The 22944-nt window shown below is 38.2% G+C and overlaps 2 protein-coding genes across 4 annotated transcripts in view; one reads left to right on the plus strand and one right to left on the minus strand.

The window, feature by feature from the left end:
* Positions 1-211: 211 nt before the first annotated feature.
* commd7 (COMM domain containing 7) lies at positions 212-8449 on the minus strand. 2 transcript variants are annotated; one of them, XM_079802342.1, is made up of 9 exons: positions 8288-8449; positions 7391-7444; positions 6521-6623; positions 4997-5053; positions 4857-4894; positions 4641-4731; positions 4477-4526; positions 1198-1246; positions 212-1090 (listed from the first exon to the last, which is right to left on the minus strand). In XM_079802342.1, exons 1-9 carry the CDS (start codon positions 8369-8371, stop codon positions 1014-1016), a joined length of 603 nt encoding a protein of 200 aa, XP_079658468.1. In that variant the 5' UTR covers positions 8372-8449; the 3' UTR covers positions 212-1013. The 2 variants fall into 2 exon arrangements, with proteins under 2 accessions (XP_079658468.1, XP_079658469.1); XM_079802343.1 differs by lacking the exon at positions 7391-7444 and having other exon boundaries at positions 814-1090.
* Positions 8450-9298: 849 nt separating this feature from the next.
* dnmt3bb.1 (DNA (cytosine-5-)-methyltransferase 3 beta, duplicate b.1) overlaps positions 9299-22944 on the plus strand; it is a 54981-nt gene continuing 41335 nt past the window's right edge. For both annotated transcript variants that reach the window (XM_079801838.1, XM_079801839.1), the window contains exons 1-2: positions 9299-9499; positions 20567-20664. In XM_079801838.1, coding sequence (XP_079657964.1) covers positions 20605-20664 — 60 coding nt within the window. In that variant the 5' untranslated portion in view covers positions 9299-9499; positions 20567-20604. The remainder of the gene's footprint in view (positions 9500-20566; positions 20665-22944) is intronic.

Genomic DNA, 22944 nt, shown 5'->3' on the forward strand with positions numbered 1-22944 from the left:
GCGCCACCCATCTCGATACATGCACCACAAGTGGTGGAATAACTGGTGCTAAATGACTCATAGACGACCTGCACGCACTGACATGCAGACAGAAGTGTCAGTCAATAATTGAGGAAATTGAAAGAATGAAAAGGAGAGAAAATGGACCAGAATGTTCAGAATGAAGAGAATGCAAATATTACTGTTCAAAGACGGAAACAACGACATGTGTAAGGACAAATCAGTTTTATGATTTATCTACACAGCCTCTGGGTATGTTCTCTGATATTGCCGGTCTTGTTTTAAATTGCTCCTGGACACAAATACCAAATACTAACAGGGCGCTCATATTTAACATTGAGGTGGTTGTGTATATAGGCCTCCTCTGGTGCTGATTGGATAGATAATTTCAACATGTTCCTCCCGAACTTTTGGTAATAAAACCTCATTTATTACATCAATCTGACATGTAATAATCTTGTGTAAAGCATGACATTCTTATAAGCAAACACTTTTCAAATCGGATATGTCTGCTGACAGCAAAATGAAAACATTTCAGCAGCACCTAGTAGTAAATATTTTTAAATTGTACAAAAATATTACAAGGAAAAATTTGTTTTGACTTAATTGTTATGTATTCATCCCAAAATAAATACATTTAAGTGTTTGTAATGTACTGTATTAATTATTTTACTTATACAGTAAGCAGATGGTTCGATTTTAGGTAACAAAATATAAAATCCAGCACAAAATAAAAAAGAGAATATATTGAGAATATATTAATTTAATAAAGAACAAAAAGCACATATGTTTGTACTAATAAACACCACGGCAGAATAAATGTATCAAAGATTTAATAAAGAGAATATCATCAATAAAGAGCATCAACGTAGAATGTGATCTTTGTCCCACACATACAAGGACACAAACAATCACACAACTGAAACATTTTGTGAGTATAGGAACACAATTACAACTCATTACTGGTCAATAGGAAAACAGGTCAACTCTGATTACAATGACCTCCGACTTGGTTAACTGAAACAATCCATACTAGCTTTGGCACGCTCCATCTCATGAAGAAAGTTATAAAACTGGGGTAAAGTCAGCTCTAATGTGGAGAGATACAAAAAAAACCAATCACAAATCACATCAAATGTATACTGAAAAAGCCATACATTATGACAACTTAGACAATGGATTTTGAAGTAAACCTACCCATGTACACATTTTCTGTTGTGTTTCCTTTTCTGATCACCAGTTTTAGCTGTGAGAAGAAAATTAATCATGAGCCTTATAACTGCATATTTGTCTTGATATCATATTTATCAAGAGTTAGAAATTAGACTGATTCTGCAAAAACAACATGATACCATGAGATTCTTTTGGGTTATCATCATGGTGACGAGTGGAGCATGATACGCAGGCGATACGTCAGTGATAATTAATGCGATATGGCTCAGCTTGTCAGTGAACTACGGCTCTGTGTAGTAAATGCCGCTCTCTCTGAAAGCAGGTGATGGCGATTTACTACTAATCAAGGAACCGGCTTTACTGACGAGATGCGCCTAACAATGTCATGCGATATATCGCCCAGCCCTGGTGTCACTGACAGCCAGGCTGATGCGTACCCGTGGTGGGTGGGGGTTTCTGTCGCTGGCCAATAGGATTGCCGTTATTGTACAGGTCAGGTGTCTCCAACCCTGCTCCTGGAGAGCTACCTTCCTGCAGACTTTAGTTCTAACCATGGTCCAACACACCTGCCTGTAATTTTCATGTAACCCTGAACACCTTGATTAGCTGCGTCAAGTGTGTTTGATTAGGGTTGGAGCTAAACTCTGCTGGATGGTAGCTCTCCAGGAGCAGGGTTGAAGGCACCTGGTACAGGTGCTTCAGTCATCAGTCACACTGAGGCGTTCCCCATGCTATGTCTCGTTCCCTGTTCTCAGGGAACTAGGGTTACAGCCATAACCCGTCCTTTTTTTCCCTTTTTATACTTCCGGGTCGCACTAGTATGATGTCATGGCTGTCACTGGCCAATAGGATTGCCGTGATTGTACAGGTGCTTCAGTCATCATCAGTCATGCGGAGGCGTTCTCCATAGCGTTTGACACAGTGTCTCGTTCCCTGTTCTCAGGGAACCAGGGTTGCATTCGTAACCCGAGATGTTTTCTTTCTCAACTGTTTACATTCAATTAAGACATAACCAACTATGTTTTACAAGAATACTTGCCCATATGGGCATTTTGACATAATTTTGTGTGAATTTGTCTGTTCAAGTGCAAGAAAACATGAAAGAGAACTCAACTTAATAGGCTATTTGCACTGTCTGAGAGGCAGCTTTTCTGGGCGCTTTGGATGTTTGCGCACAGAAAACTTTTTCAAAACATCCCATGATGTACTGCTTTTCTGTAATGTAGGGAACCATTCATTATACATAAATCATGTAACAGTTCACAGAGCTTAAAATTTTTCGGCACTGTGCCAGATCTCCGGCGTGCAGCGGTTGGCTGCGGAAAAAAAAACCGTGTTGATATCAGGTTTGAGATCATGAGTTCGCCTACCAATGGTTTGAGAGGAACTCAGCTTTCACTCTTAACCAAACTAACATAACCAATCAGAAGTACAATGGGGCGGGTCTTGGAAAAGATCAAGTCGTAATCAGTGTTGCCAGATTGGGCGGGTTTTGAATTTGATTGTGCGGGAAAAAATGGGCTTGGGCGGGAGGACAAAATTTGGGCTGGTTAGAGGTCAGTTTGGCGGTTTTCAAAAGGCAGACAGATGCTTTCATTCATGACTGACAGGTTTTTAGAGTGATAACTTCTAGCTGTATATTGAAGTGATCGCTATGCTAAAGTGGCATAAATATACAGTAAGTTGAATTGGAGAGTGATCCAATGTGGATTACACCTGTGGTGGAAGATGTTGACTCAAAGACTCTTTATATAACCAACTCTGAGAGCACAGTTGAATAGCTTGAATTGAAATCGTATATGGGACTATATGACTCCTGTCCATCATCGTGTGCACACTGACCAGGACCTCAGCAAGTTTTAAACCGTCTAGACTGCGCTCTACTAGCAGCTGAAAGAGGTTTGAATCAACGATTAATTAGTTTTGACTGTGCATTGTGTTCTATGTATTTCACGACGTAACGTTACCATAGTTCTGTCAAAGCGCAACACAAAGGTAAATCATCGTTGTTGTTAATATTTGTTGCCAGATTATCGTACAGTATCAATGGAGGACACATTTTGGCTGTGGTGTGTGAATTAACGTGTGTGAAATGCCTGCTAATTACGTCAGGTTTTTTTTTTCTCTTATTTTCTCTCTATATCTCTTATTTTGGTACTTTTTGCACTTAAATTGGCTTATTCTTACAGTTGACATTGAAAATTATGTTTTTAAAGGCAATTAATTTCTGTTTTGATCCATTTTCCTGGGAATTTTAAGGAGATAAAAATCAGTCATGAGTTGATAGGTACTCATCAACCTTGATGGGTATGGCAAAACAATTCTATCACATTATTTTGGCAGTTAAAGTTTTGGGCGTTTTTTTCTTGGAGTGTGCGGGTTTTGGTGAGCTTTTGGGCTGGAAATCTTTGACCCAATCTGGCAACACAGGCCGTAATCAAATTCTACCAAGCGTAGTAAACAAACTGTATTTATATATTTCCTATTTTATATTAATTTACTTGTATATAATTAAACATTATTTCTTGTGAAGAAATTTCAAGTTTTAGATTGTAGGTCATCTTTTACCCAGTCAAGGACGAAGCTAACCAGCAAAACTTTATATCAAATGCATCCTAAATGTTACATGTGTTTGCGCCATATTGTAGTGATTAACCTGTCTTGCTATTGCTGTTTCAAATAGCCCACCATAATATGTAGTCTGAGCCCGTCAATGCAATGGCAGATACATTACTAGTTAGTTTCAAGGAAATAATTTTTTCTTCTTCTTTTGTTTGACAATTAACCATATTTGTCCCCCCACCCTACCACCCCCTGGAAAAAGTTCAGGCTTTAACCCCTGAATTCATTTTTACTTGCACATACGATTTAGTTTGAATTCAAATGACGCATATGTGATGAGTCAGTGATCAGCAATCAACGATCAGCAATCAATAGCATGCAACAGAAGTGTATTCTTTGTCACAAGCACTGTACTGTACACACTGTGTGATATCGGTTGTTGTTTTCGTAGCAATTTATTGAGGACAAGTATGAGTACACGAGCACAGTATTGGGCCGATACATCCCTAATATGTGGGGGAACCCCAAGGACAAACGTGCACACACTCTGTAGATTGTCACGTGGAATGAAACAATACCAAATCAGAAAGCAAGCTGACGGAAGAATAAATCTGGGCAAAATTTGTGTATAGCATATTCCAGCCTTAAATCTGTTTGAACCATCGAGTAAAGGTTAAATGCACCTTTAAAAATCTATTAGTGAATATTTTCTCTGCATTTCAAAAAATTAAAGAGGTTTACCTGTAGAAAAATGTTTCCAGTCTTTTGCAGCTCACTTGTACCAACAGTAACTGCAAAGGATTATGCATTTAAATGATTCACATATTATTTAAACACATTATTTATATTCTTATTTGCATTGGAAATGAGATAGATTTAAATACAAATGTTTATTGATTGCGTACCACCAAATTTCCACTCCATGTCAACCAGCTGGTTGACCATTAGTGTCTGCCCCACAGCCAGCCTGGACAAAACAGGGTAGTGGACTCTCCACTGAAATAAATGGAAGATGTAGACATACTGAATCTTAGTCATACCAATCCACAACCGCATGGAAACAAGTTAACAACACAGGCACCAAAATAACTCATACATAATGTCTCAATGTTAAGACATACCTGGTCAGAGAAATGAACGGCCTTGTCTTCGTTTAGTCCTGTGATTTAAGCAATATAAATATTGAATATTAAATTTTGACTACTGGGAAATATAATCAAACATGTACAAATTATGGGTGTGAGGAAAGATCGATTTGTACCTAATGAGAGCAAGTCCACCTTCACCTGTTCAGCTGTTAGGTTTCTTTTTAAAGCACCTGAGAAGGGAGGAAGACATTGACATTGTTTCTATATGCACATTTTAACTCTGTTCCAAAGCCTGGTGACCTAAATAGGCAGCGGTCTAACCGATATGGACCTTGATAATGTACCAAAATGAATCTTTGCATGAGTCAAATTACTTTATGATACGAAAAATCTATATATATTGTTATATATCTATAAGATTACTAGAAGACTTGCTTGGCTGTTATAAAACGATGTTAAATGATCACTGAGATGCCATCAAATATTTGAAATGTTTTTATTTTTTATACATGTATTTTTGTATTATGTATTATCTGGAATACATAATTTTGTTGTGCATGTCCAAATGGCTTTGCAGATTTTAGAAAGCACAGAAGATTGAATAACTGCTGAAGGTTTTTTGTGTGTGGATGATACCACATTACCAATGTGTCAATTACATGTTCATGCTATTTTGTTGTTGCATTTGTGCGTTCATAAAAATGTAACTGGTTGTGTAAAAATGGCACATATTATTGTAATATTGATTTATCAATTACAGGCCCCTGTATCCAATCAAATCATAATTGTATCACAACATGATTCAAGGTATGATCATACCACTGGCTAAGAGAAATCAACGTCAGATCCTAACATGATGAAACATAGATTTACACCACTGGCACTAAACATAATTCTAAAAGGCCACACAAATAGCGCTCTGCAAGGGTAACTCAGCTCGCAATGAACTTCAACAGTGTGTGTTCTAAGACAAATAACAGATATATGGTAAAATAATACATTTTGATATAAACTTAAACCACTTAACATTTATTAATACATTTAAATGAAAAGTAATGTGAAATGTAAACATGTATCTGTAAAAGATATTGTGTTGATTCCTTATAGAATTTGTCTAAAATTAGATTTTGGTTTTATGTTACCTACCTTTTGAAAGTCTTCACAATAAAAATGCACTTATAATGCTGCCTACGTAGTCAGCTCACTATAGGCTTTTTTAAACTCAGGCTATTTATTTTTGTAAGTCTTTCTGATACATATTATTCTACACTACACTTTGATCATCCCCCCCCCATCCGTGTGATTAGTAATTTGACACATTTCTCTCTATTCTAATGTATAAAAGCACAGGCAAGCAGGATAGTCATTGCATGCAAATGTAGCAGCACACCAATGCATGCTGATTGGTAGGGTCGGGCAGTCTACATGTGACATTAGGTCCAGATTCCCAAGGGCAATTTGAAACAAGGCCTATTTGCATATGTTAGGATCCTCTAGACGCATAATGCAGCAATTTGGTGTAAAATACAGTGAACAATCACTCTCTGTGATTAGGATCATAGCGTTCACTGTTTAGATTAGTGCTGGGGTCAGGCTAAGCGTCTACATTTGATGTTATCATCAGCGGAAGGGGGGTGCATTATTCAACAGTGGAAATTCAGATTAAGGTGCTCAATCTGTTCAAAATGAGGTTTTACCATGAGGTAGGAGGAGGACACTCTTCATCAGAGTCCTCAGTGGCCCTGCACTCATCCCATTCTCTCCAGCAAACTCTGTCAGCTGATGCAAGAACCGCTCGGACTGAAGAGGAAAAAGACAACTATTTAACTTTTACTTGTGTGTGATTATAAATCCTCTTAAAGGGATAGTTCACCCAAAAATTCTGTCATAATTTACTCACCCTAATGTTGTTCCAAACCTGTATGAATTTCCTACTTCTGCTGAACACAAAAGAATATATTTTGAAGAACATGGATAACCAAACAGTTGATGGGCCCCATTGACTTCCATAGTATGAAAAAAATAAATAAAACGGACATCAATGAGGTCCATCATACAGCTTTGGAAAAACATTAAGGTGAGTAAATGATGACAGACCCCCGGTTTCACAGACAATGCTTAAGCTAATCCTAGACTAAAATGCATGTTTGAGATGTTTTAACTGAAAGAATCTTGCACTGACAAATCTTAAAATATGTCAGTGGCATTGTTTTGTCTTACTTAAATGTCCTAATTGAACTAAGGCCTAATCCTGGCTTAGTCTAAGCCCTGTCTGTGAAACCGGGCCAGAATGTTCATTTTTGGGTGAACTATCCCTATAAGGACCAATAGAATAATTTCACAATATCATTTCACAGTTTATCACAATAAATGTTCACATAATCAATCTTTCTTTACACTTCACCCTTTTTATATATTTTTTTGTTGTGTTATATGCATGCATTTTGCAGACATTTTAACCCAAAACGACTGCATTCAAGGTAGACATTTTATTCTTTGTTGCATTTCCTGGAAATGTTTTTACAGAAATAGCTTTTCAGAGATGTAATCTAGGAGTGTTGACTCACCTCTTTGGGTTCTAGAAGGAACTGGTACAAGATCTCTGTTAGACTCACAAATTGCTGCAGGGGTGGGAGTAAAGTTGAGTGATTGGTCTTGAATGTAGGTTACATTGGTGTATTATCTATACTATCTAGGTGAGACGCTCCGACGGTAAGTACAGTAAGTAGCGGAGCAACATGCAGATAAATGCACACTACTTTGGATTCGACTTTATGACACTTTAAGCAGAATTAAACACCAGGCTTGTGTTTGCTGCTTTTCTGTCACTGTTCTTCTTGTTCAGCTCACCCATTTATAAAAACATTACAAAAAAAACCCTACATTATATCAAGCATTATGTATTTAGATATATTAACATCATGTGAGACAAATGTTGTCAAGTGTTTTCAAAACTTGACTGGTAGGCCAGTGTAATGCATGGTTGCTGTTGCTTATTGCATAAAACTATAGCAGCGGTCAAATTTTTGAAAGAAAAGCATAAAGGTGTCTATGTTACTTAAAATAAAATCAAGCTGTTTCCTCAAACATTCACATCAAACCAAAGATGAGTGCCTATTATCAACGTCATAATACAATTGTGATCGTGTCAAAATACAGTAAATACATTAATACAAAAAAATATACAGTAAATAATTTTAAATGGTGGCTGTGAAGTTTAGTAAGTTACGCCCGAAATCCTCTGCTAATGCTAACTGTTATGCTACTGTAATATCACGTGACAACACATTATACACACTTAAGCGAGACATTAGGTGACTTGTTTCTGAAGGCGCGATGATCGATAGACCCGTTTATTTACACCCAATGAAAATATACTCAAAATCTGTTGATCATAAATACACTAAACTCATTCTTTAGGATTACAGTTCACACGCCCCGTTCCCAGCATACTGAACTCCTACCTGTTCACTGAATTTATTCAGGTTCTGAAAGTCAGTGCTGACATTGTCGGGTAATGTATCATTGGTGAAATGCAACTGCAACATTGTTTCCTTGCAGCTCCGCTATTGTTGATACACTCAACTGTCACATCTGCTTCCACACTTCCGCTGCTAATTCAGGCCAAAGATTTAACGCAGCACTTTCGCCATTCTCAGACTTGCGCGTCCTCCTGAGCACATGTGGTCATGAACTTTTTGTAGTGCAGTGATAATGTGAATGTTTTTGTGTGCGTTATTTAAACTATCATAGAGGACAATATACGTAAATATTATTTCCTTTAAAGTAGCTGATTAATTTCGAATTATTTCAGATATATAACATGTGCCATGATATTAACCCTTAAATAGGCATCAGCATTAAATACCCCAGTAAATTAATGTATTGCTCTTTTCCAAAACATTGGGTATCAAATAATACAATGTCATGTTTTTATTCAACATATTGCTTATATTTTCAATGTACAGTTTGCATCGCTCATGTAAAAATATCAATATTACTCTGGAAAATCCTAATGCAAAAGTATAAACTGTTAGTTTGTTTAAACAGAACAGCTGTGGGATGGTTTTATAGCAAGTGAGTTTTTACAGGGACCAACTTTAAAATATTTTTCTTAGAAATTTGCTATAGCCTACTCATTGTCGGTCACTCCCCTCATTCTCTAAAATAGCCTACCTGTAAGCTTTAACACATATTATATTATAATATGGTCAACATACAAAGTAGACATTTCATAAGTGCCAACATTATTAAATAGGCTACATACATGCCTAAAAATATGTTTCAAGCAATCCAATAAACATAAAAAGTAGTTCTCTAAGGGGAAAAAACAACACGCATATTTTATTGGCATAAAGAAGAATCTCACAGCACACGTGCATGGCAATCCCATCTCATGCTGAGAAAGGGTTAAACAGTAGGAAGTAAAAGTAGCTTTTATTCAGTGCGAGTGCGATTCGAGACCCGGGAAAAGTCACGCCTGAGAGGAGAGGCGAAAGACCGAGCGGTCCTTGTGAACGAGACTCCATTTACATATTCACCCTAAGGGTTTAAAGGCGTGTGTATCAGCAAAGATTAGTGTGACATACCTTGGTACCGTAGTAGTGGACTACTCTAACTGCACATTCAACCTCTGCTCTCAAGCGTTTTTAATAACACCACTTCTCCAGAGACAGGTAAGTTGCATGCCTCTTCTGCATGGAGCGCTGATGCGCGTTCTCGGGGAGAGTTCAAGTGCATCATGACCGCACATGTCTGATGATATAGACTACTTGCTCAAACTTAGTTGTATTTTACATATTTTAACCAACATATATACATATACATACATATGTAACTAGAATTTCGTGTTGTTAAACCATGGGATAATGTGTGGTTGTCGAGCGTGCATGGCTGAGGCGTGCTGAAAGCTGGTGAATTAGGCTAAATGGCGTGGGGAAGATTTTGAGATTCATTCTTAATTTTCCTACATTGCCTGCTTGAGTTCTTTAGTGTTTTGTGCATATTTCCTTATGAATTAAGGTCGTTTTAGACCTATAAAGGAATTTCTTATTCCAAGATTTCCACGTTGTCAAGAAAATCCAGATGTCTAGTGAAGACGCACGTGAGCTTTCCTCACAGATTAAAGTGGATGGTAAAAGTAGCCCATATTCTAAATGTGTGACTAAACAAACCAACTTTGCGAATAAGTAGATAAACGAAGTAAATTAGTTTATGTTAGCCCATATTAAAAACCGGTTTATTCCATTGACGTCAAGAAGTTTAGTAACACGGATTAAAGGTTTTACTGTTATGACATGGACATATTTTGTATACCCCTGCTGTACTTTCTTCACACAGGCCTATGGAAATGTATTTAAAAGTTCATCAAAAATGAAAATTTGGTTGCAGTAGCATACGTACTTACAGTGTACTTACATAAGAAAATACTAGGTAATTTAAAGTAACTACAGGGGTTAGAGGTTTAGGTGTGTGTGTGGCGGGGGGTGGATGGGCAGAACTGTAAAACAACGTGCTACCGAAAGTTCTATCATTATTATACCCAAACCGTATGACCTTTTTTCTCAGTCAGAATGTTAGGGACTGAATGAAAGACTCTGTCATCGTTCACCTTCATTCCCCTGGTAAGTTCTGTAAGGGACTTTTAGGTCCCTGAAAGTGAATGGCGAATGAGGCTGTCATTCTCATTTGTGGTCCCCACAAGAAAGATGACCATAGCCTACATGTTTGGACCAACATGAGAGTGAGTAAAGGACGACATTATTTTATGTGTATTTTTGGGTGAGCTATTCTTTTAAAGCAATAGAAATGTGAGCACGTGTAATAAATAAGGGGGCAACCAGAGCAGGTGAATTCCGCAGCGGGGTGAATGTGAGTTGAGTCCAGCGTGCATCTGAGCGAGGGTAACGTGCTAATTGTCGTTGGTCGGAGCGCTGAATGCCCGCAGGGCCTCTCGAAGGAATGCCGCGCCGTCACTTTGGTTTTGCGCAGCTGCATAAAAATGACTCAGACTTCAATCAAACCTCTAGTAACAATGAGACCGCACAGTGAACTCTTCTGATACGGCCGGTTCGAATAACGTGACCCTCTCTCGGCTTTTAGGCCTATTAATGTTCAAAATAAAACTTAATTCGTTAAATCTGAACTCGCCTTCTTTTCTGTCAGTTCACAGTGAGTGATGTTCAATTTGTGAGCAAACCGTTTTTCTGTACCCTTTTCTAAGTGCATATTTTTATATGCATAGTCTATGTTAACATTTATTTTGACCTCATTTTAATTTAAAGGGTTAGCTCACCCCAAAATGAAAAATCACCCTCATGTCGTTCCAAACCTGTAATGGTGCGTTCACACCGGACGCGATTGACGCGATTCGCACGAGTGATTTACATGTTAAGTCAATGCAGAGGCGCGAAATGGCATCTGCGGCGCGATTCGCGCGAATGACGCGAATTGAGCGTTTTGAACGCGTGATTCGCGCGAATCGCTCAAGTTGAAAAATCTTGGCGGATAGCCAATCAGGAGCTTGCTCTAGTAGTGACAACAATGAGGAGAAAATCTGTATATTAATATCTGGTTCAGACAGTTTGATTATCACTCTAATAACATAAAATGACATGAACCACAACCCAGTCTCTTTTTGTTAAATGCAAGTTTATGTATGATCAATAATACAAAAGTATAAGTAAAAGGTATAATAAGCTATACATGAAATAAAGCAAACAATTCAGTCAAACATTCAAAGTCAGTGCTAGTAGGCTACCTAAAACTAAAAAAGTAATGAAACTTCACTTTGCCCTCAGCCTAAACGATTTGCCAGGGAACAAATTATAGATCCATGAGACCAAAGATCGCCCGTTACAAGATGAGTTATAGCTCGAGACACACCACAGAGACATCAGAGCCAGTGGCAGATGTCAGACGGACTGGCCGAGGAAAGGTTGCTCTCGCCGGCGTTGACGGGCGCTGACCGCCGCTGATCCGCTGGAGCTCACAACTCCGAAAACGCCAGATAAAATGTTCAAATAGGCACTCTTTATATAAATAAACCACAGATTTGAGCTTTAAACAACTACATTATCGACTGAAAAGTCTTAAAACTACGTTTTTTCACACATTAACAGTAGATTTTAACAAAAAAAGACGTGTAAACACAGCCCATGTCAGCCATTTCTCAACGAGACGAGCCGGCTGGCTGAAGCCCCTCCCATGATGCGAATTCGCGTCTGTTGTGCAGTGAATGTCTCGTGTGATTCGCGCAAATTTCACACGCGAATGAAGCGAGTAAACTCAAGATGTTCAAGCGTCCACCTTTGCGCGATTAGCGCGAATTATTCGCGTCAATCGCGTCTGGTGTGAACGCCACATAAGACCTTCGTTCATCTTCGGAATACAAATTAAGGTATTTTTGATGAAATTCGAGAGCTTTCTGACGCCCATATCAGCAACGCCATTACCACTTTCAAGGCCCAGAAAGGTAGTAAAAACATCGTTAAAATAGTCCATGTGACTACACATTCAACCTTAATGTTACGAAGCGACGAGAATACATTTTGTGCACAAAAAAACTAAATAACGACTTTATTTAACAATTTCTTCTTTTCTGTGTCTCAAAGTCTCTGACGCTGTTCATGTTCAGTGCAGTGCTTCCAGGTTCTACGTCAGAACGCCGGCTCATTATTGGCTGGCTCCTGCGTCAACATCTAAAGCATGCGTGGTTTTCACGTTAACAGCGTCAGAGACACGGTAGAGAAGAAATGGTTGAATAAAGTCGTTATTTCTGTGTGTTTTTTTTGCGTACAAAAAGTATTCTTATCGCTTCATAACATATGGACAGTTTTATTGATGTCTTTACTACCTTTCTGGGCCTTGAAAGTGGTAATAACGTTGCTGTCAATGGAGGGGCCAGAAAGCTCTCGGATTTCATAAAAAATATCTTAATTTGTATTCCGAAGATGAACGAAGGAGACATGACGGAGAGTAATTAATGACAGAATTTTCATTGCTTTAGTGAACTAACCCTTTAATTGTCTTAACTGGACCTTCTGTTGAAAGCTTCAGACTTCTCTCTGGTGACGTGTGCAGTGACTTATCCAATCATTTAGTCCTCTTAAACCCCACCCCTCAAGCTTGCGTTCATCTGCCTCCATTGTTGAGTGCTATGCGTACATCTCAAAAACCCATCAATGATGCATTGAACCAAGTTCTCAAAATACTTTTTTTTCTATAATTTGCAATGTACTGTACGTCACAATATGGAAAAAGAGATTTGTTGCTTCTTCCATTTCATCGCAACTTTAGTGATTTGTTCATTAATCGGACTGAATCGGTCTGAGAAGTTCCTGAGTCAACAACTCACTGATACATTGAACCAAGAGCTTTTTGTAGCTAAAGCTTTTTTGAGCTGGTTCTTCTGGTGCGTTCAAGTCATGTCAGAAAAATCATATTTACATGTTTAATACACAACCACAATGTCGTAATAACAAGTGGGTTTCCCAGAGTTTACGAGTCTGTAGTTGATGGTAAATTTGTAGAAATTTATGAAATTATTATTTTTTAATTTACAACAATACATACAAATTGTATAATTATATAACAATTCAGTTCACAGCACCTTCATAAATGAGATAAAAACATTAAAAAGCTAAAAGAAACCTGATGCACACCTGACATAATAATTATGTCTTCCCAACTCATAAATACGAACATTCCAGAAGGACTTGAAAGCTCAATTTGAAACAAACTATTTAAAATAACTGATTTCCCTAGACTTACAGTACTTGGGGAAACTTGTTTTGTATTATTAGTATCATTCATAATAGAATTTGATTATGTTAGTTAAAGTCGGCATGAAACGGAAGTTGAGATCGTCTTTTTCTCCTTATTGTGACGTATATCCGAGTGAAACGGCTTCTGAAATTAGAAAAAATGTAGGGCGAGGCTTGATTTCGTCCTTCGGGAATTGATTGGATCGTTGGAAGTTGGGCGTTGCTAACAAAATGGAGGCAGATTTGAAGTTTGCACTCAGTTGTGGAGAAAAATTCAATCTATCTCTTAAATAAATGTATTTTCTTTCTAAATCTTTTCTACATAATGTTACTGAGCATATTTCCTCCCTTTTAGCTGGTTTATGCTACAGATTTGACTTATTTTAAGCCTTTTATGGCTTTATTTCTGTAAAGCTTTTTTCTCAGCTCTCCCTTATAAAGGGGGCGCGCCGTAAGCGCGTTCACACGCTGCATTCCTCAGTGCGAGTCGTCACGATAAGCTGTTCGTCCGACTATATTGAGTAATTTTTACATTAAAAAAAAGCTTTTATTTCTCATATATTTCTCTCTTTTTGCCTCAAGTCCTTCTTGAAGAAGGTATTGTGTATACCGAGAAAAATGAACCTAACCACGATCAGTGACATGTTTCTGAGAGGCGGGGCAGAAACGAGACGGGGCGATAACCCCGCCCTCGCGCCATAGCACATGACCGGGGGAGAAGAGAGGTCGTTTCATGGGGGAGGGAAAGTTAACATATTTGATTAAAGATTATAAGGGTAAATGAATTTTTAAAAAATAATGAAGTGAACAGATAAATCAGTTATAGTAAACACTACAATATTAATATAAAAATACAAATTGTAAAATTTGATTTCATGCCGCCTTTAATATAGTTCATATAAGTTTTGTGATCCTAAATGGCAGATAAAATCACACACACAAAAAACACACACACTCAAAACTGCATTAATACAAAAACCTTTCTCTCATTAGGTTCAGTCCACAATCTTCTCTGTCATTCATACAGACCTTTGATGTGGCCTCTTATTGTATTCAATCTCATTCACCTTCACAGGTTTTCTCAGTTCTCCCACTGGGCTGTGGAGTGGAGGGAGTATGCGTGTTTATAGAACCCATAAAGAAAACGAATGCATTGTCACTTAGATAATGGACTTGAAATGAGATCCATAGAAGAAGTTAAGAAGTAAATGCCTTTGTGTGTGCAAGTACTTGCATGTGCTTGTCTGCAGACTTAAGCACAATGTCATTTAGCCATTACTTGTAGGATGCACCTGGACGCCCTGCCTGTGTCCTGTTTGCACTTTCCCCAGTTTCCCCAGTTTTCCTATTTCCCCATATCCAGTGTGCATGTCAGATACACACTATGATATAGACAATAGAATTAAACAGCCTTCCAAAGCGATGGAAAAAAATGATGAGTTATAATGAAAGAAACACATTCGCCACCCTCAGGGTGTAACGTGAACAACAGCTGTGATCTGAAAGTGTGAATGACTGATGACTGTTGTGTTGACAGGCTAAATGTTTCTACCTCGTGGGATTTTACAGAGGAACATGAATAATGATACTAAGCATGACAGTATTAAAAAGTAATCGTTCACCCAAAATAAATAATTTACTCTCCCTCATGTTGTTGCTAATCATTACGACTTTCTTTCATACATGGGATTTAAAAATTGCGGCCAGTGTACTCTGTTTTGGGTAATCTGTGTAATTCTGTTTCCTGTTGTGGGTGGGTTTTAGTTGAGATTAGTTTCTTTCAGATTGTTTCCATGGTTATTCTTTGAATTGCACCTGATGTTCGTTTAGTTTTTGTGTATTTAAACCCTGTTTTGTTCAGTTCATTTGCATATGTTTATGCAAACAGTGAGGGCGTTCCAGAGTAATCTGCCTGTTCCGCATCGGCCAGCGAGGCCGTTCTTGAGTAATCTGCCTGTTCCGCATTGGTCAGAGAAGACGTTCTTGAATAATCCTGCCTGTTCCTCGTTGGCCAGAGAAGACGTTCCTGAGTAATCTGCCTGTTCCGTGTCAGCCAGGGAGGCCGTTCCTGAATAATCTGTCTACCCTGTATCGTCCAAGGAGGCCATTTTTGAACTATTTGCCTTTCATGTATTGACCAGAAAGGCCTTTTTGTAACCAAGTGATGGCACTGCCCAGTCCTTCAGCCCTGTCTTCAGTGTCTCACTCCAGTCCTTCGTCTCCTCCTACTCTGCCTGATCTAAGCATTGTGGATCTGCCTTGTCCACGGCTCCACCAGGCTTCCTCATCCCTCCGGCATTGCCTTGGTTAGTGGTCGCACTGCCACTGCCACGGACTTACGGGTCTTCGTTTTTGTCTTGTCCCTCCACCCCTTTGGCTTCCTTCCCCTTCCCTATAGCCTCCCTTGACTCCACTGTGGGTCTACATCCTGGTTATCCTGTTGGGGGTTCCTCCCTGGCTCCTACCGCCCTCATTTCCTCCCTGGTCCTTGTGGTCATCTCTCTTGCCTGCTCTGCGTCCTCCACCTAAGCCCTGTCCCGCTCCCCTCTGTTGGGCTTGTTTGTTTATTGTTGTTGATATGTTACATGTAATCTGTAGTGGTGTAAAGTAGGGCTGCAACGACGCGTCGACGTCGTCGATGACGTCGACTACGAAAATACGTGCGTGAAATGCGTCGACGCGTCGGCGGCACATTATTTACGTTCTAGAATGGAACAGAAGATCTAAAATAATGGCGGCTTCTGCTCCCGGGCATAGTGAAAATGATAATTTATCATATAAAGCCAGACCGCGACATTCAAAAGTGTGGGAGTACTTTAAACAGAAGCCGAATAAAACTGTGCTTTGTTCGCTCTGTAACGCCGGTTTCACACTGCGCGAGGTGGCAGAGCCGAAGCTGTGCGCGTGGAGAGCGGGAGCTTTCACACTGCAGTCAGTGTTGCCAAGTCCGCTTTTTTCCGCGGAATTGGGCTACTTCTACACTGTTGCCGCGGGCTGTGTCTCATGTCCGCGGGTTGAAGCAAAAAAACACACATATTTAACCCCCCGAACGCGATGTTTACCAGAGAACCTCCCAGAAACGCGATTGGGCTTGTTTTGGGCTAGTTTTGAGTAACGAATGGGTGGGTTTTGTTGTGTAAACCTGGCAACCCTGCTGCCAGTGTTCTCTCCATGGTTCTCTCGCGCAGCTGAACCGTGGCGCGTGTATTGCAACAGACGGTCACATTTTCCGGGGTTCTTCTCCGACCCCAGTACGTCTCGTGCTTTTATTTATTATGGGCTGCATATATCTCCTGTTAATGCGACCTGGTTCCGCTCTGTCCCAAACACATATGCATAATAACTTGCTGTATATAGGTAGTTTACATGATTGTAACATTAAAGTTAAGATATGCCTCTAGCTTTAATCATTTAAATGTGTCTTTGAAGTTTGGGCAAAAACTTCTGGCAGCTTTAGTCGTTGTTTATGCACATGTATCTTCAAAATAGACGACTAGTTATACTATATTAAAACTATGCTGAAAGCTCCTGTATGTGAACCTTTTGCAGATAAATACAAGTGCATTTTCGTTTACTATTGACACAAATCAATAAGTAAATCATACTCAACTACTATAGTAAACAACTTTTCCTAATTAGGCCTACTCTGTATACATTTTATGATGAATAGTATCATTATATATTATGTTTAAAAAGCTTCTTGTGTTCATATATTTCATTATAAAATGGCATACTATGTACACTACCCTTCCTGAAATACAATTAATATTGTCATCATTCATTGATTTCATGTTAAAATAATATACAAATTCACTAACCTCTTTGAAATACAATAATCAGTAAAAAAGAATCATAAGATTAATCCGGAAAAATAATCGTTAGATTAGTCGACTAATCGAAAAAATAATCGTTAGATTAGTCGACAGAAAAAATAATCGTTAGTTGCAGCTCTAGTAAGGAAATGATTTTCATTTTTGGTGAACCATTTATTTAATATAGTGGCCCTTAATATCTTATTAAGGTTAAATAAAACATAAAAGAAATGACTTGGCTTACCTAGACAATCATTACGTACAGTATCATTACCTGAAACAAACATTCAAAGTCTGAAACTGGAAGTAAAACCTCATAGCTGCAACATGAGTAGCTGAGTAGCTAACGATTAATCAACGATTAAGCAAGGTCATACGCGTGCATGCTGCTCAACTGCGAAACACGTAAAGCAGACACAAGGAAAAATTAAGCAAGCGCGCCAGAGTTATGTTTGCCGCCATTTTACGTTAATAGGCTAGAGTTACTAGCCTGGTCTTACCAGACTCTCGTAGATTTCATTTGTACATAGAGTTTGGCCACTCTCCTTTGACAAGCGTTTTCTTCCTTGAAGGCGGGAACTCTGTTGAAGTTTAAAACTATTGGATCTGCCAAGAGTTACTCTGGATCTGCCTAACCAATCGCTAACGTTTGGTCGTGACGTATGTCACGCGCCGTTCGCCTTTGATTCTCACATTAACTGTGCACACCACCTCAGTGTCAGTGATAAAAACTTGGGGCACACACAGTGTCTTCACTTTTATCTTTTTACACATTCATTTCCCACATATAATTGAATGAGGAAAGGAAAAACAAAAAAAAACAGCAACAACAGACTAGCATGTTGACTATTTGAACATACATTTTGCTCTCCTTTCTTTCTGGCCAGCAAATTTCTCAATGACTCTCTGATTAAAGTCAGTCATCTCAGTAGTGTCATAACATTTGCATTGTTCAGTTAGATATTTGAGGTCTCTTACCCCCGTTGTTGTCCACAAAACTTCAGTACCGACACTTTGAAATAAAAGACAGGGAAAGCAATAAAGGGCATTGCTAACAACAACACATCCAGCCAGCCACCTACGTTTCTCATAACAAGCGTGTGAAGCTCCGAGTGCAGCTGAGTCCTATCACTGGCCTGCTGCTGGATTTGTAAATCGCGTTGGTCCGGGATCCTTTATCTTTTTTTTTCTTCCAGCGAAACACTTGTGAAAGAATTTGGTTTAACTGCTGCCATCTCTACGAAACTGATCATCCTAACAAGGTTTTGGCGGAGTCGGAGTGACTGTGTCGCCCGCGCACTTTCGCTTTAGTTGCCAAGAGTGGAAAGTTGAATGACAGGTGACGAGAACCAATCAGATTGGATAAAATAACATGCATCCAATTCTGATTCGCCAGGGACGCAGCGACCTGCGTCCGGAGGAGGATCTTTAAGAAACCAATTAGAGACCAGCTTCAGGTCACATGCTGCCCGTATATTTTTGGACTCAGTGTAACGGAGTTCGTTTGTTCAGGGAAGAAGGAGGCGGGAACCGGGAACGTTTAACAACTTTTAATCAAATAATAAACACAAAATGAAAGTAAAAGCGGTAGCCCCTCATGGACGACTGCCACGCACATACATAACAAAACGTAAACAAAACACAACTTAAAATCCAGGCCTGGTCCTCTCTCGTCCTTCACCGTTGTCGCTCGTCCTTATATGCCTCCGTGCTCCCTCATGAGAGGACTCGAGAAAATTGAGCGGAAGTACGTAGGAGGGCGGAGCCAGGCTATAGAGTTACACCTTCATGACTAAAAGTTTGTGTGTGCATTCTCAGCCTTTTGTTTTGTGCAAATGTAAGTTGTAATAATGTGTTTATTTTGTGTAGGCCTGTATATATCTGATTTATCTCATATAGGATGCATTTGGTGAAGAATTAACTCAGTATAAAGCACGCCGGTGATCAGCTTCAGCGCCAGCGCATGCAGATCAAACAGCAATGCATGACTAATAAAGACTATGATTGGAACTGTCATATTACACAACATTATAAAGAGAACACCATTGTAATAAAACGTGAATTATTTGGGTTTAGTTGTGTTTCAGTGCGTTGCTCCAGGAAGAGCGCTTGCTCCACATCATGAGTTACACATTCTGAATAGCACGTAACTTAGTTCAAGTTCACTTGTGTATTCGCATAATTTTTTGCAGATATAATTTGTAATATTATGTTTATTTCCTATATATATATATATATATATATATATATATATATATATATATATATATATATATATATATATATATATATATATATATATATATATCTGATTAATCTCATGGAGAATGCGTTCCGTTGAGTTAAAGAGTTAAAGCTAGCAAAGGGCTTCAGTTTACCGGTGTTCATTCAGCGATTCACAAACCGCAATGCACGGCTAATAATAACTATGACTGTCATATTACATAACATTATAATGAGAACACTATTGTAATAAATCGTTGTGGATTCATTGGTTTTAGTTGTTGTGTTTTAGCGTGTTGTTCCAGGAAGAGCACATTCACAACAGAATAGCAGTCTGAATGGCAAGCATCTGAGGTGGCATTGGTGACACATTGTAGGGTATTATTAGTTGTTATATTTGATTATTAAATAAGTAATTGAATTCAATTATTAATCACATCGACTCATTTTACAATCCTACTAGCCCTTTATTTAGGTGAGAAATATGTCCTTTTGAGCATCATTTGCACACTCTGTCATGCTGTTGCAGTATTAAGGCTAACAATTAATCGATTAATTGATCGTTATTTTAAATGACGATCGATCATGGGAATTTGTGTAAATTGACATCCCTAGTAGACACAGAAGCTTTCTGAAGAATCTACTGTGTCATTGAGTTTTCAGAATGATTAAGTAATTATTATTTGACCCATTTTTCTATTCTTTGTTCATGAAGGAAGTTTGAGTGCTGTTTCCTTAGGGTAAATATGACAGCGTAAGCTGAGACAGAGGTCAATGTTTAGTTAAAGACTAAAAACAATTATCCATTAATCTTTTCTCAGGGGAGCATGCATATGTTAGTGCATGCTTATTTTTATATTTTTATATTCGAGTCATATTGGGTTTAATCTTTTCTTTTTTGCCTTTTTTATTTATTTATTCAAGTCTGTTTCTTTTTTGACAGGATAAAAGGAAGAAATAAAAGAGACGACTGAAATAGTGATGCCATCCAACAAGTGCTCCTCCGCTATCATGGCGGAAAGTGACAAGATGACTGCCACGGTAAGATGGAAGAGGAGTGTTGGAATAAGTTCACTCATGATTTACCCACACTCTTTACTCACTTTCTTTCTTTTGGGAAATGCAAAAGGAGAAATTCTGAAGAATGTTCATGTTGATCTTTTCTATGCAATTACAATGAATTGTGACTGAAGCTCTCAAAACCACAAGTATCATAACAGTAGTCCATATGACTTGTGCACTTGTTTCATGGCACAACGGCAACAATTTTAATTGCATTTTTCCTACATATTGGGCAGTCTTAAGGTGCGGTCTATAAAATTTCACTGGCAAAAAGGTCTATTGTCTATTGTAAATACACTGTTTTATTTTTGCAGTAACTGGCAGCACTATTTCCAGTAAGCTTCTGTAACTGCTCTGCTTAAATGGTGGGCTCATTAGCTTATTTTTCTTAATGAAAAACACAACATCAAAACACTGACAAACTGACTTAAATAGGCGCTTTTACATTTCGCTTTGAAACCAAATCTTCCGCGATCATCTTGTCATTCAGCTCCTCACTCTCATGATGAATGAGATCTGACTCCTGCTGCTGAAGTGCTGTGTCTCTCGTTCTGCTTTTACGCTGTATTGGGCAGACGCGTTCGGTTTTTATTTGTAGTGTCTGTTCTCTAACTGAACTAAATTATTTTATTACTGTAAACAAATCAAAACAACGGTGGGGCAAGTGATGTAACCAGTAGTATGCCTGAACACCGGTAACACCTCGCAGCAAGCCTATTACCCATTATTATCAATCTAAATGAATCTATTGCGAAATATTAGCGCTTGTTACCTGGACGTAACAGACCTATGTGCTTTGTATCACTAGTGCAGTGTCGGTTCTCTGAGCATATAAGCCCTGCCTGCGTGAGGCGCGCCGCTTCTCAAGATTCTTACCTTAGAGGGAAGAATATGTTCAGCCCCCTCCCTCCGAAGGTTCGAAGCTCAAAAGATGGTATTCGGACCAGCCCTAGAATGTTATTGAATTTAATACATTCCAAATAAGTGACTTGAGTCTATGTACATTAGTATATTTTTTATTCACTGTCACTATCAATTAATTCTATTTGATCTATTTATTGTGATGCAACATAACAAAAAAAGGAACTGAATTCAAAACAAGAAATCAAAGCATAGATCATGACAAAATGGCAACAAAAAGCATGAACAAAACATCCCAGTTGGTCTTGGCTGGCCTCCATACTGGTAAACCACTAAAACAAAAGAGAGGGAAAATGTGTGAGAAATGGTCATTAGTTTATTTTTCATCAATGATTATTGATTAATGACTATATGTTACGAGCATGATAAATAACAGAAATAGGATCATAGGCAGAGTTTATTTTGTGCTTGGGGGGGCCACCTTGGGTATAATTTATATTATTATAAATAATAATAATAATAATGCCCCCCCCCGTTCTCGTTTAGAGTTTCTCGTCTTCTGTTTCACGCGTTTCAATCCATGCAGTCAGCGCGCACTGTTAATCTATTTCAGAGTGCCAGTGAGATTAATACAATGTTTCTGCTCAAAACTCTCTTTATTGTGACCTTATGCAGATATTATATATAATAACGGACGCATAAATGTATAACGAGACGCAGAAGTTTGCTGACATCGTAAGGTAATAATTATTATCACGCAATATGTCTAATGGATCGGCAGAGAATTGTCTTTCTGCGAGTCATTAAGAATTTATGGTTCTATTCTATCTAAAGAAATATGGTAAACGTGTGAATAAATATTTCTCCAAATGTGGACTAAAAGTTTGTAGCCATGTGTTGTACCCTACTGAAGCACTGTGATCAAAAATAAATGGAAGCAAACGCGATTGAATATGTACAGGTTTGTGTCTCATTATTGTATTCAAAATATGAATAACTACAGACTGATTTTACATTCCTTTCAGAAATTAAGGATTATTAGTGTCATTGTAAATAGTGGTCAAATATCGAAGATAATCTATTTAATACTTCAAAGCTCAAAGTTAAATCAGAATATTTATTGTAAAAAAAGAAAAAATGTAACAGCTGCCAAAAAATATCCACTGTGTGATTTTTTTAAAGGAAAAAAAAGCTTAAAAAAAAGCATCCCCCTTCTATTTTTCACAAATCACACCCTGATAATAATAATAATAATAATAATAATAATAAAGGAATTTAATAATTAAAGGAATAAAGGGGATATAAGGGAATAAATAAATAAATAAGAATGGTAAACTATTGGCAAATATTTTATTTTAAAATAGTTCACTCTTATTCGTATGTCTAATATGTAGAAAA

Source organism: Gobio gobio (genome assembly GCF_949357685.1).
Source record: "Gobio gobio genome assembly, chromosome: 21".
Classification (NCBI taxonomy): domain Eukaryota; kingdom Metazoa; phylum Chordata; class Actinopteri; order Cypriniformes; family Gobionidae; genus Gobio; species Gobio gobio.